At 42.7% G+C, this 12,956-nt stretch overlaps 1 protein-coding gene across 2 annotated transcripts in view; it reads left to right on the forward strand.

Moving 5' to 3' along the window:
- Nucleotides 1-12,956, forward strand: part of MAP4K3 (mitogen-activated protein kinase kinase kinase kinase 3) — an 831,592-nt gene that overhangs the window by 200,776 nt on the left and 617,860 nt on the right. For both annotated transcript variants that reach the window (XM_040350750.1, XM_040350751.1), the window contains exons 4-5: nucleotides 4,542-4,606; nucleotides 9,070-9,125. In XM_040350750.1, coding sequence (XP_040206684.1) covers nucleotides 4,542-4,606; nucleotides 9,070-9,125 — 121 coding nt within the window. The remainder of the gene's footprint in view (nucleotides 1-4,541; nucleotides 4,607-9,069; nucleotides 9,126-12,956) is intronic.

Here is a 12,956-nt window from a genome sequence, read left to right on the forward strand (position 1 = left end):
CCAGATAAAAAGAAGGCCTTGGAATGCCTGTTGTCCCAAAGGCTAATCATAGAGTTAGCCCCAGAGGATCAGGGATTAGGGTTCTACTCAAACCTTTTCACTGTTCCAAAACCAAATGGGGATGTCAGACCTATTCTAGATCTGAAAAACCTGAATCAATTTCTGAACATCCACTCCTTTCACATGGAGTCTGTCCATTCAGTTGTCTCCACCCTCCAGGGAGGAGAATTCCTGACATCAATAGACATCAGAGATGCATATCTACATGTGCCAATTTACCCCACTCACCAAAGATTTCTAATGTCGCATACACACGACCATTTTTAGGGTTGTAAAAAATTAAATTTTTAATGGTCTAGAAAAAACAACTTTTTTTCCAACCCGATCGTTGAAATGGCCTTGCCCACACACGATCGTGAAAAAAAAAATGCTCTAGCAAAGCGCGGTGATGTACAACACGTACGACGGCACTATAAAGGGGAAGTTCCATTTGGATGGCGCCACCCTTTGGGCTGCTTTTGCTGATTTAGTGTTAGTAAAAGACGATTCGCGCTTTTCAGTCTGTTACAGCGTGATGAATGTGCTTACTCCATTACGAACGCTAGTTTTACCAGAACGAGCACTCCCGTCTCATAACTTGCGTCTGAGCAAACGCGCGTTTTTTTCACGTCATTAAAGCCCACACACGACCATTTTTTACGATGTTAAAAACGTCGTGAAAAATCAGAGCATGTTCTAAATTTTTAATGCCCATTTTTTACATCGTGAAAAATGCTCTGGAGCCCACACACGATCGCTTTTAATGACATAAAAAAAATAAAAAATGTTACAACCCGAAAAACGGTCGTGTGTATGCGGCATCAGGTTTGCGTTCAGATTGTGGCCCTCCCTTTCGATCTGGCTACTGCACCTTGAGTGTTCACGAAAATACTAGCCCCGCCCCTGGCAAGGCCAAGGGTACGGGGCATAGCAGTAACAGCCTATCTGGACGATCTGTTGCTCATAGATCAGTCCGCTACACGCTTGGACCACAATGTGCACAGCACAGTGGAGTCTTTAGAGTACTTAGGATGGGTCCTAAATCTGGAAAGGTCCTCCTTGCAGCCTAAAAAAAGGCTAGAATATTTGGGCATGATTATAGACACGTCTCAAAGCAGGGTATTACTACTCAAGCCAAAGGCAAAAACCATAGGAGACTTGGTCTGAGTGATAAAGGCAAAAAGGTCTCCCATCTGTCTATGCATGAAATTATTAGGAAAGATGGTAGCCTCATTCGAGGCTGTCCCTTACGCCCAGTTTCATTCAAGGCTGTTGCAGGGCAGAATTCTGTCCGCTTGGAACAAAGATGTTCAGGCCCTGGACCTTTCAATGATATCTCCAAAGGTTCGCCAGAGCCTCAATTGGTGGTTGCTCCCACAAAATCTATCAAAAGGAAGATTCTTTATTCCAGTTACCTGGAACCACAGACGCCAGCCTACTAGGTTGGGGGGCAGTTCTGGAAGAGTCATCTGCCCTGGGGAAGTGGTCCAGAGCCGAAAAGCTCCTACCCATCAACATTTTGGAGATTCTGGCAATTCATCTGGCCCTCAGAGTCTGATCTTACAGACTGCAGGATTGTCCTGTTCGGATACAGTCCCATAATGCTATAGCTGTGGCCTATATCAATCACCAAGGGTGCACCAGAAGTCTGGATGCTCAAAGAGAGGTGAATCACATCCTGTCAGAAAGGCATATTCCTTGCCTGTCTGCGGTCTTCATTCCAGGGGTAGAAAATTGGCAGGCAGATTTTTTAAGCCGCCAGCAACTGAATCCAGGAGAATGGTCTCTACACCCTGACGTATTTCTAGTCATATGTCAGAAATGGGGTACCCCAGATGTGGATCTGTTGGCTTCCAGGTTCAACACAAAATTGGACAACTTTGTGTCAAGGACAAGAGATCATTTTGCTCAAGGGTCGGATGCCCTGACAATTTCGTGGGATTGATATTCTCTGATTTATGCGTTCCCTCCAGTTCCGCTTCTCCCAAGATTCCTTCAGAGAGTCAAGAGGGAAGAAAAGCCAGTGATTTTGGTCGCCCCGGCTTGGCCCAGGAGACCCTGGTACACAGAAATCGTAATAATGGCAGAAGGAAAACCTTGGGTTCTCCCACTACGCTCGGACCTACTGTCGCAGGGTCCAATATTCCATCCTGCCTTACAAAGTCTAAATTTGTCTGTTTGGCTGTTGAGACCCACATTCTGAGAAAGCATGGGCTCTCAGGCCCAGTCCTATCCACTCTGGTTAATGCTAGGAAGCTGGCCTCCAAGCTCATCTACTACATAATCTGGAAGGCATATGTTTCCTGGTGTGAACCCAGAAGATGGCATCTTAGGAAGTATGCCATTAATAGGATTCTTGCCTTTCTTCAGTTGGGCCTAAATATAAAGTTGGCCTTGAGCACTATCAAGGACCAAATCTCGGCCTTGTTGGTATTCTTTAACCACTTAACCCCCGGACCATATTGCTGCCCAAAGACCAGAAGACTTTTTGTGATTCGGAAATGCGCCGCTTTAACTGACAATTGCGCGGTCGTGCGACGTGGCTCCCAAACAAAATTGGCATCCTTTTTTTCCCACAAATAGAGCTTTCTTTTGGTGGTATTTGATCACCTCTGCGGTTTTTATTTTTTGCGCTATAAACAAAAATAGAGCGACAATTTTGAAAAAAATGAATATTTTTTACTTTTTGCTATAATAAATATCCCCCAAAAATATATAAAAAAACATTTTTTTTCCTCAGTTTAGGCCGATACGTATTCTTCTACATATTTTTCGTAAAAAAAAAATCGCAATAAGCGTTTATTGATTGGTTTGCGCAAAAGTTATAGCGTTTACAAAATAGGGGGTATTTTTATGGTATTTTTATTAATATATTTTTTTACTAGTAATGGCGGCGATCAGCGATTTTTTTTTCGGTACTGCGACATTATGGCGGACACTTCGGACACTTTTGACACATTTTTGGGACCATTGGCATTTTTATAGCGATCCGTGCTATAAAAATGCATTGGATTACTATAAAAATTCCACTGGCAGTGAAGGGGTTAACACTAGGGGGCGGGGAAGGGGTTAAGTATGTCCCTGTGTGTTCTTACTGTGGGGGGGGGGGGGGGTGGCCTTACTAGGGGAAACACTGATCGCTGTTCATACATTGTATGAACAGAAGATCAGCATTTCCCCTGCTGACAGGACCGAGAGCTGTGTGTTTACACACACAGCTCCCGGTCCCCGCTCTGTAACGAGCGATTGCGTGTGCCCGGCGGCAATCGCGCCGCCGGGCACACGCACGGGAGTCGGGGGCGAGCGGGGGGCGAGCGCGCGCGCCCCCTAGTGGCGGCTCAATGAGCCGCCGTATAGCTACGGGCTCTCGCCCAGAAGAGCCGACCTGCCGCCGTATAATGACGGTGCGCGGTCGGCTAGTGGTTAAAAAAACGCTTGCCTCTCATTCCCTAATCCGGGCCTTTGTTCAGGGAGCACTGCGCTCGAATCCGCCGGTTAAGTTAACCGCAAAACCACTGAAAAGCAAGCTGAAAGTCACATTAAAAATGATCATAAGATAAACACAATAATAACTTACAATATGGGCTTACTGAAAATACAATAATCTTCTGCTCTAGGAACAAGTAGAAGTGAAAGGTATTTTTGGACTATTCTATATAAACTTTTGTAGCTGCTATTTCATATGAGTGCATAGTTATGCCAGTGTATTTGCATATTCTGTACATTATCTTGTTTAATTTTTTATGTGGGAAAATAAATAAATAATATAGCATATGCAATTGCGACACAAGCCATATTGTAATTAAGCCCCCGTTGACTGCAGCTTTGAAATCGTGCAATTTTATCTGAAATTGCACAATTTCAAAGATGCATGTCAGTGCGATTTCAGGTGCGACTTGGAAGACATCTGTGTGGCTTCATGCACAGATATCTCTTTAGGTCGCACCCGAAATCGCGAAAAGTAGTGCAGGAACTACTTTTGCAAATCGATGCGGCACCGCAAAGTTGCCATCACACCGTTTTTGAAAAGTGCCATTGCTGGCGAAAGGCTGTGTGAATGGGGGCTTATCGTTTTTAAAAATGATTTTTCCTTTTTAATCTGCAGTACTACACTCTGTACACAGATGGTGTATGAAACACCTTCCAGCAATGTTATTTCCTGCTTGTTTGATTGGCTATCTGATTTTCCCAGATATTATGCCAACAGGGATGCAGACCTTGCCACTTTCCTCATCAGAACTTTGCAAATGCAGCAGCTAATTTGATAATTATAAAGTAACTCCCATTCACTTTGAACATGGACACAGAGAAACAGACAGCTGTTTCTTTAGAATAACAAAGATAGGAATCTGCAAATGTCTGTTAAAATCCTTGCAATGTACATCACCCGGAAGGAAATGTTATAGTTTCTCAACAAAGGTAGAGTTACTCTTTAACATCACTTTTGATTATATCCTGGTCTTAACAATTTTTTTCCTTTTTTTTTGTCTGTTTTTTGTCAGGCGGGATAAGCTTTGGATTTGCATGGAATTCTGTGGAGGCGGATCTTTACAAGATATATACCATGGTAAGAAAAATAATAAAAATTATCCTATTTAGGGAGCGATTTGATTACTAATTTTAATCTGCAGCAGAAAAATGATAGCTGAACTCTGGTTGTTGTGGACAACACAGACCTGTTTTATCTTTAATTTTTTTATCACGTTTGCCATGTTTTTAAAAAAAAGCATTTTCTCTCTCCTCAGTTATGGTGAGTATTCAGCCAACACTTGTGCTGATTTTTTTCAGGGAATAAAAAGTGTGTTGTTCTTCTAAGCCCTGTAGTTTCCTAGGCAGAGAGGTGTTGGTTTGTTTCCTCTCTCACAGAAAAGGTCAAATTCAAACAAAATGGCAAAACACATATGCCAAAAAAATGTGCTTCAATAGCTGCTGCTCAGAACTGTGTATACCAATAAATACACAGTGATAACAAAAAAAGTAGAGCTGTGCTTATCCACTGTGCTAAAAAACAACAACTCATCCCATGAAAATAATCAATACATAAAATACTATTGCAGGGGTAGGCAACCTTTTCAGCATAAGAATGTGGTTACTGCGCTGGTCTAAATACGCAATGACACAAAATAGTAAATTAAATCTGATACAATAAAGTGCTGAATCCAGTGCAGTGATATACGTGATAAAACACAATAAATAACTATACAAATAAATAAGTAAATAAATTGCAATATCCAGCTCTCACGGGCGTGTACTATTGCGTAGTGCTAAGTGCAACTACTGTGCCACCAAACAAGATTTAAATAAGTGAATAAATAACAATAAAAAAATCTCTCAAGCATGTGACTAAATAAATATCGTTCTTTTAAACATATGAGATATATATGTGATACTGTGTGCAACTAGTTTACCAACAAACAGATCTAAATTAACATAAATATAAATATAAAGTGCAAAGTCATAACATATGTGCAAAAGCCTTTTAAAGTTCATGTGCCTTCATAACACAACTCCAAGTTTGCCTGGAAAACCAGCAACTTATCAGTTTGGAATCCAGTAAAGGGAAAACGTTTTTATGTGGTAATTTGTCCTGGTGTTATATCTCATACATCTAGGGTGCAGCTATCTCTTGCACCCGACGGAAACAAGTGCTACCACCACCAACTGCTGAAATACGCACTCACCAGACCCCAGCTGGTAATAAGCCCAAAGCCTTATTCCGTTATAATCGATCGTGTCCTCTTTTCCTCTCACAAGATTTTCCTTTGTGCCTCAAAAAACAGGGGGTTCATCATAGTATAGTATGTCTTAAAAGGTTTATTTCTTTAAAAATATATAAAATCAAACTACTCACAAAGGAGGTGCTTTAACCAGCAGCACCTGGTGTATTTGGCAGTATCGGGTTTGGACAGCCGCTCACCAGCTTGTCTTTGGGTTGCGCGCCCGGCTCCTGCTACACTTGTGGTTCCGCTGGTCAGAAAATGTACCCCCTCTGTGCGTTGTCCACCTGGCTTCTACGCGTTTCGCAAATCTGCGTCATCAGGAAAGCTGGTGGATATTGAAAGTGCAACTGTATTTATACTCTCAACTGTTAATTGAATGAAATGGCAAACCTGGAAGTAGTTCCGCCGCCATCTTGGCTAAACCGGAAGTATCCCGGCCGCCAACCTTTTCAGCATAGTGTGCCGAAAAATATTTTCAAAGCAATTGAGAGTGCCAGCTACATAAAAATAAATATCAACTTAACACAATCACAAAAGGAATATTTATAATGTAATGCTGTAAACTACTCAACTAAAAATAAATTTAATATTTAGCTTTCAAAGATCAATGGTAAGTGGTAAAGGAAATTGTAACTTTTCTTGGTGATCAGGAGTCAATAGAGTGCACTACAGGTGCAATAATCCTTTCATATGTGAGAATATTTGCTCACACATACCTGTATAAGTAGATCCAAATGTAAATTAACATAGCCAAGGCTGCCTTCACAACTCGGATCAGCCCTAATCCTGCACTTTCAGATCTTATGTAAGCCCCAATTTCTGCACCACGACACCTCAGATCAGCCCCAATTCCTTTACCTACACTCCTCGGATCAACCCCAATTCCTGTACATTCACACCTCAGATCAGCCCCTAATTCCTGCAACTTCACACCTCATATCTGCCCCAATTTATTTACCTTCACACCTCATGTCAGCCTCAATTCATTTACATTCACACCTCAGATCAGCCCCAATTCATTTACCTTCACACCTCAGATCAGCCCCAATTTATTTACCTTCACACCTCAGATCAGCCCTAATTCCTGCACCTTCACACCTCAGATCTTGCTTTTCTACACCTTCAGATCTCAATTGAACCCCAATGCATGCACATTCACTCCTCAGCTCATGCCCAATTTCTGCACATTCAGATCTATTTTGAGCCCCAATGCATGCTCATTCACACCTCAGATAATGACCAATTTCCTGCACCTTCACACCTCAGATCAGGCACAATTTCTGCATCTTCAGATCTCATGTGAGCCCCAATGAACACACATTCACACCACAAATCAGGCCCAATTTCTACACCTTCATATCTCAAGCGCCACTAAATGCTCATTTACATCCTAAGATCAGGCCTACTTTCTGCAAGTTCAGACCTCATATGAGCCCCAAATTTTGCACCTTTACACCTCAAATCAGGTCAATTTTTTACAGCTTTACACCTCAGATCAGGTCCAATTTCTGCACCTTCAGATCTCGTATAATCTCAAATCAGACCCATTTTCTGCACCTTCAGATCTCCTGTGAGCCCAGTTTTGACAACTTTACACTTCAAATCAGGCTCAGATCCTTCACCTTCACACCTCAGATTAGCCCATATGTTGCACTTTTAGATCTCAAGGGAGTCCCAATTCCTGCACCTTCACACCTCGGATCAGCCCCAATTCCTGCACCATCACACCTCAGATCTTGCTTTTATGCACCTTCAGATCTCAATTGAACCACAATGCATGCACATTTACTCCTCAGCTCATGCCCAATTTCTGCACATTCAGATCTATTTTGAGCCCCAATGCATGCTCATTCACACCTCAGATAAAGACCAATTTGCTGCACCTTCACACCTCAAATCAGGCACAATTTCTGCATCTTCACACCTTAGATCAGGCCCAATTTCTGCACCTTCAGATCTCATGTGAGCCCCAATGAACACACACACACACACACACACACACACCACAAATCAGGCCCCATTTCTATACCTTCATATCTCAAGCGCCACTAAATGCTCATTCACATCCTAAGATCAAGCCCACTTTCTCCAAGTTCAGACCTCATATGAGCCCCAAATTCTGCACCTTTACACCTCAAATCAGGTACATTTTTTACGACTTTACACCTCAGATCGGGTCCAATTTTTGCACGTTCAGATCTTGTATAATTTCAAATCGGACCCATTTTCTGCACCTTCAGTTCTCCTGTGAGCCCAGTTTTGACAACTTTACACTTCATATCAGGCCCAGATCCTTCACCTTCACACCTCAGATTAGCCCATATCTTGCACCTTTAGATCTCATGGGAGTCCCAATTCCTGCACCTTCACACCTCAGATCAGCTCTAAGTTCTCCACATTCAGATCGAAAATGACCTCCAGTGCATGCACCTTCACACCTCAGATCAGGCTTTTTGCACTCCCACACCTCACCCTAACATCGCGGGTCCAGATGGGTAAATCGCCTCCTCCCCTGCAGATATCGATTCCAGAATCAGGGTCTAGCTCCACCCCCATATGAAAATACTATACACATTCACTGGACCATCCCAACCACCTTATTTCCGAAGCTACCTAGCCCACAGTTTGATCTGAATCATACCAGGCCCTCCACACTTTCTCAAATTTCTTTTTACAGCCTCTAGACATATAAGTTGCCTTGTAGAACGGTAGCATTGTGTTTATCAACCCCTTCCAGAACGCTAACTCCAGGGTCCCAGATTTTTTTCAACGGAGCAGGATAGCCTTCCATAGGTTTTCTCAGCATTTTTTGTCAGGCACATTTTTTGGCTGAAAAGAAAACACAGAACTAGTGGGTTTGAAGAGGAGTTTTTTAGCTGTACAAATGCTCCAACTCTGAAAAACGCAGCTATTTTGCATTTATGACCGTTTTTGAGCCATAAGCATTAGTGGGAGTATAGTTTTGCTAAAAAATGATTTAATAACTTTTTAAAATGTTTTTTTTTACGTGGCATTCTATAGTTAAGTTAAGGTTACTGCTGTTTTTTTAACACCCAGTGTGCACAAGGCCTATATGCTATCTTATGCAATTGAAATGAAGGAAGTCTGAAACATTTAGACAAAAAATATTTTTTTTTAAAAAAAGTATATATGCATATAATCACATCAAATGGCTGCATTTTTAAACATGTTACTTAAATTGGAAGAAACATGGTTACTTTATTTACTACATATGCTTTGCCTTGATATACCCTATAATATCAGTACAGTAGAGTCTAAGTGTTCTTTATTTTGTTATTTTACTCCACAGTAACGGGGCCCCTCTCAGAACAACAGATTGCCTATGTTTCCAGAGAAACACTGCAGGTATGCTACCTTTTAGTTGAATTTTGTGATTTAAAAATAATCTTGAAGGTTTTGCTGTCCAAAGAACGTAATCCATAATACAGTGTTTTACATCATTGTTCGACCTGAAATTTGTATCTTTTATCCTTATAAGAGGAGGCAGTGCTCACCCAAGTGGCATTCTTTTTGTGATGATGAACCATTCATTTTCTAGATGTTGTAGATGGGTCACAATGTATTATTTTAATGAACGCTTCATGTACAAAAAGATTGAAAGCAACTGTTATACTTGCGTCCATATGTTAGTGTTAACCCAAAAAGCTGTGCCAGACCCTCTATTATAGGCCGGCATAGCACACTGTATGTTTTTTCTAAAAACGAGGCATGAGAATACCTTATTAGGGCAATCTTCAGGCTGGTAACGTGACTCGCGGCCAATGTACACTTCTGATACATAGCTTCTGCTGGAACTAGTCCTGGAGACCGGCTGCGAGTTACATGAAAGCGGTGGGGGTATGGAGACAGACACACAGAACACAGAGCTGACAGGCAGGGAGGAGGGGGAGAGAGGAGAGGAGAGCAGAGACAACAACTGTGGATGACGGAGGGACGTACGCTGACCATGTGGTCAGGGCTCAGTAACCATGATTATTGTGGTCAGCGCAGAAGGGGGGACACAGAAAGTGGCAAGATCAGACAGGATTTTTACAGTTTAAAGGGGGGCACAAGCACTGTGCTGTTTAACCACTTCCTGCCCGGCTTATAGCAGAATGACGGGTGGGCGGTGGTTCTGTTATCCTGACTGGGCATCATATGACGTACAGCAGGATAACATGCCACAGCGCAGCGATCGGAGGTGCTATGTGTCAGTCTGGTTTCCCTGCATCCAATTCGCATGACAGGAGACTGTGACCGGCTCTCAATGGAGCCGGTTCACACATCTCTGGGGTGGCCACGAAGCGCACAGCAAAATGCCATCTTTGGCTCAGTTTCAGATCCGAATTCAGGCAGAAATTCAGACCTAATTCAGACCCAAAATAGCAAATGGGGACACACTGGACCCCCTGCTGTGCCCACCGCCACACAAAGTGTGGACCCAGCCTAAGATAAAATACCTGTAATAAATACTACACAAATTACATTGATTAAAATCAGCTCTGAAAGGTGAGGGAAATCCTTAAAACATGACCTGTTGAGGACTGCGGTTGGGAACCACTGCTGGAGAGGTTCTGTTGGATCCTCAACCTTTGGAAGTTATTGCTGGTAATGACTCACCAATTAGTGTACCTGGGCCTGACATAATAATAGGACCTTGTTGAGGATCTTTCTCCCCTGGGCCAAACTTCTGACCCCTATTTTGTGCCCAGGCAATCTGGTCTGAGTGTTGATCCTTGACTCATGCTTACAAAAGGGTCTTGGGTTGTATGGTAGCCTTCTTTGAAGCACTGATGTATGCCCAGTTTCACTCCAGACCATTTTAACTCTACATTCTGGTAGATTGCAACGAAAATAGATTTGGTCTTTGAAACGCTGCAATGCGTCTTACCTACAAAACTCTTCCTGATGTGGTGGGAAACCCTTTCTCGCAAAGATGGAGAATGTTCTCACAGTGGATACCAGCCTATTGGGCTGGCAAGCAGTCTTGGAGGCTCTTTCCGTACAGGGGGCTTAGTTATCGGATGAACTTCCCATCAACACCCTGGAACGCAAGGCAATTCTGTTGTCTCTTCAACACTGGATCTCTCAGCTCCAAGGTCACCCCTCCACTTCAACCTATAACTAGCCTTTGCAGTAAGGTGAACATGGAAAGGCAGCACGCATCACAAACAAACAAAATATTTCCCAGCCAGCCTGCAAAATAACCAGATTGACCCTGTCGAACAATCTTTGTTAAAAACAGAGCGTTTTGTTTGCACACATTTGCAAATAAATGCGTAAACTGCGGTGCCCGCGTCAAGACTCCTCTGTATATTAGAGTTCTAACTCTATAATTTTAAAAGTCTCCTAAATAGGAACAGATTAAAGCAATGGTAAACTGCTGGAAAAAAAAACAACCTGCAAGACAATAGCATAATGGGCTAGTATGCATCGCATACTAGCCCATTATAAAATACTTACCTTAGAACAGTGGTTCTCAACTTCTGTCCTCAGGACCCACAAACAGGCCAGGTTTGCAAGATAACTGAAATATATCACGGGTGATACTATTTGCTGCTCAGTGATTGTAGTATTCTAGTTCGCATCTCCCCAAGGTAATACTTAAAATCTGGCCTACATAAAAAAGCAGTGCAGCGCTACAACCAAAAAATTAAAAATAAAAATAAAATAAAAATATTAAGTCCAAAAAAGATAATCAATCGGAGTGAAGAGAGGGTTAAACTGACTCCTGGGGCCTCACTAAGGTGTTCGGATGTAAACTCCTTCAAACACAGCATACAGGTATCCTAAAACAGAAGTACAAGCCGCTCACCTGAACGAATGGACCTGTGTGTGAGCAGCAGGTCAAATGCGCTGTCCCTCAAACGAGGGGGGATTTAGGATTTGAACGGTGCCTCCTCAAATGATCCTTTTCTCCAAAAGACTCCAAATGATAGATGGTCATCCGATATACTCTCACATGGAATGGTGGCGTGGAAAAGTATAAAGCAGACACATAGTGCTCTCCGTATGATCGAAATCGCAATAAAATTTATTAAAAAGATAAGTTACTCACAAATAAAGCACTATGTCCTAGTGCATGGAACATGAGCATGTAACAAAAAAATACCAGGTAGGTGGCTGTCCTGACATCAAATGAAAGCCCCCCGCACGCGTATCGTCCAAAGGTACAGGACTTCTTCAGCGGTTAAGGGGCTACTGAGTCAGGATTCAATATATAGCACCAGGACCTAATTAGGCCAATTAGAGAAAACCCCGCCCCCCCAGGGTAGGGAGACACCCATCTGAAAGTTAAAAAAAAAAAAAACGAAAAACAAAACAGAAAAACAAAAACTTCCACAGCTATGATGTACAAGCAAACAGATTGACCACAAAAACATCATATAACTGTAAGCAGACACCAATGATCTAATGTACATACACAGCCCATAAAAAAATGAAGATCACAACAGCTCTAGAGAACAATCTCCATACAATAACTATAGGAGATTGGTGAGATAACAGGTATATAAAATGTACCTACTGCAGAGCGATGTCAGTCAGTGGAGCTGAGATGGGAAGCAAACAGTCTCCATAAACCGCAGCGTCCTCCATACGTCATGTGACCACGATCGGTCACATGGCTCACCAGTGACAGGGAGCTCCTACTGGACGAGAAGGCACTAAGGATGCCGCCCATTGTGGGCGGCGACCTGTGCTTTGTGAACCACCCCCTATAGGCGGCAACATCTAGGAGCTAAGCTCAGGGGAACCTCCGTGACATACGTCACTGTAGGCGGCTACCAATGTGTCGTGCACCGCCCATTAAGGGGCGGCTACGACAAGATAACAAACACAGAAGGAATTTCCTGGCTAAACGTCAATAGACCCGCCCACAGAGGCGGCGGTCTCACGCTACTCACAACAGGCAATTGGTCAGAGCGCAGACATGCTACTCATAATGGAAGTATGAGACCATAACGTAACCAAAACAGCCAACATGGCACAGGAGACAAGCCCAAAAACACACAGCAAAGCTGTAGACAGATGCCAGAAATAAAGGCACCAGAACAGGGGGGGAAGGGGAGGGGAATGTAATACCAATAATCCCCAAACAGACATCTTATCAGAAACTAATAACCTACATGACTAGAAACAATGGTCAAAGCAATTAAAGGACACAATATGCAAAGAACAAAGATAGCAGTGCAGTGG

This window comes from Rana temporaria, chromosome 4 (genome assembly GCF_905171775.1).
Source record: "Rana temporaria chromosome 4, aRanTem1.1, whole genome shotgun sequence".
Lineage (NCBI taxonomy): Eukaryota > Metazoa > Chordata > Amphibia > Anura > Ranidae > Rana > Rana temporaria.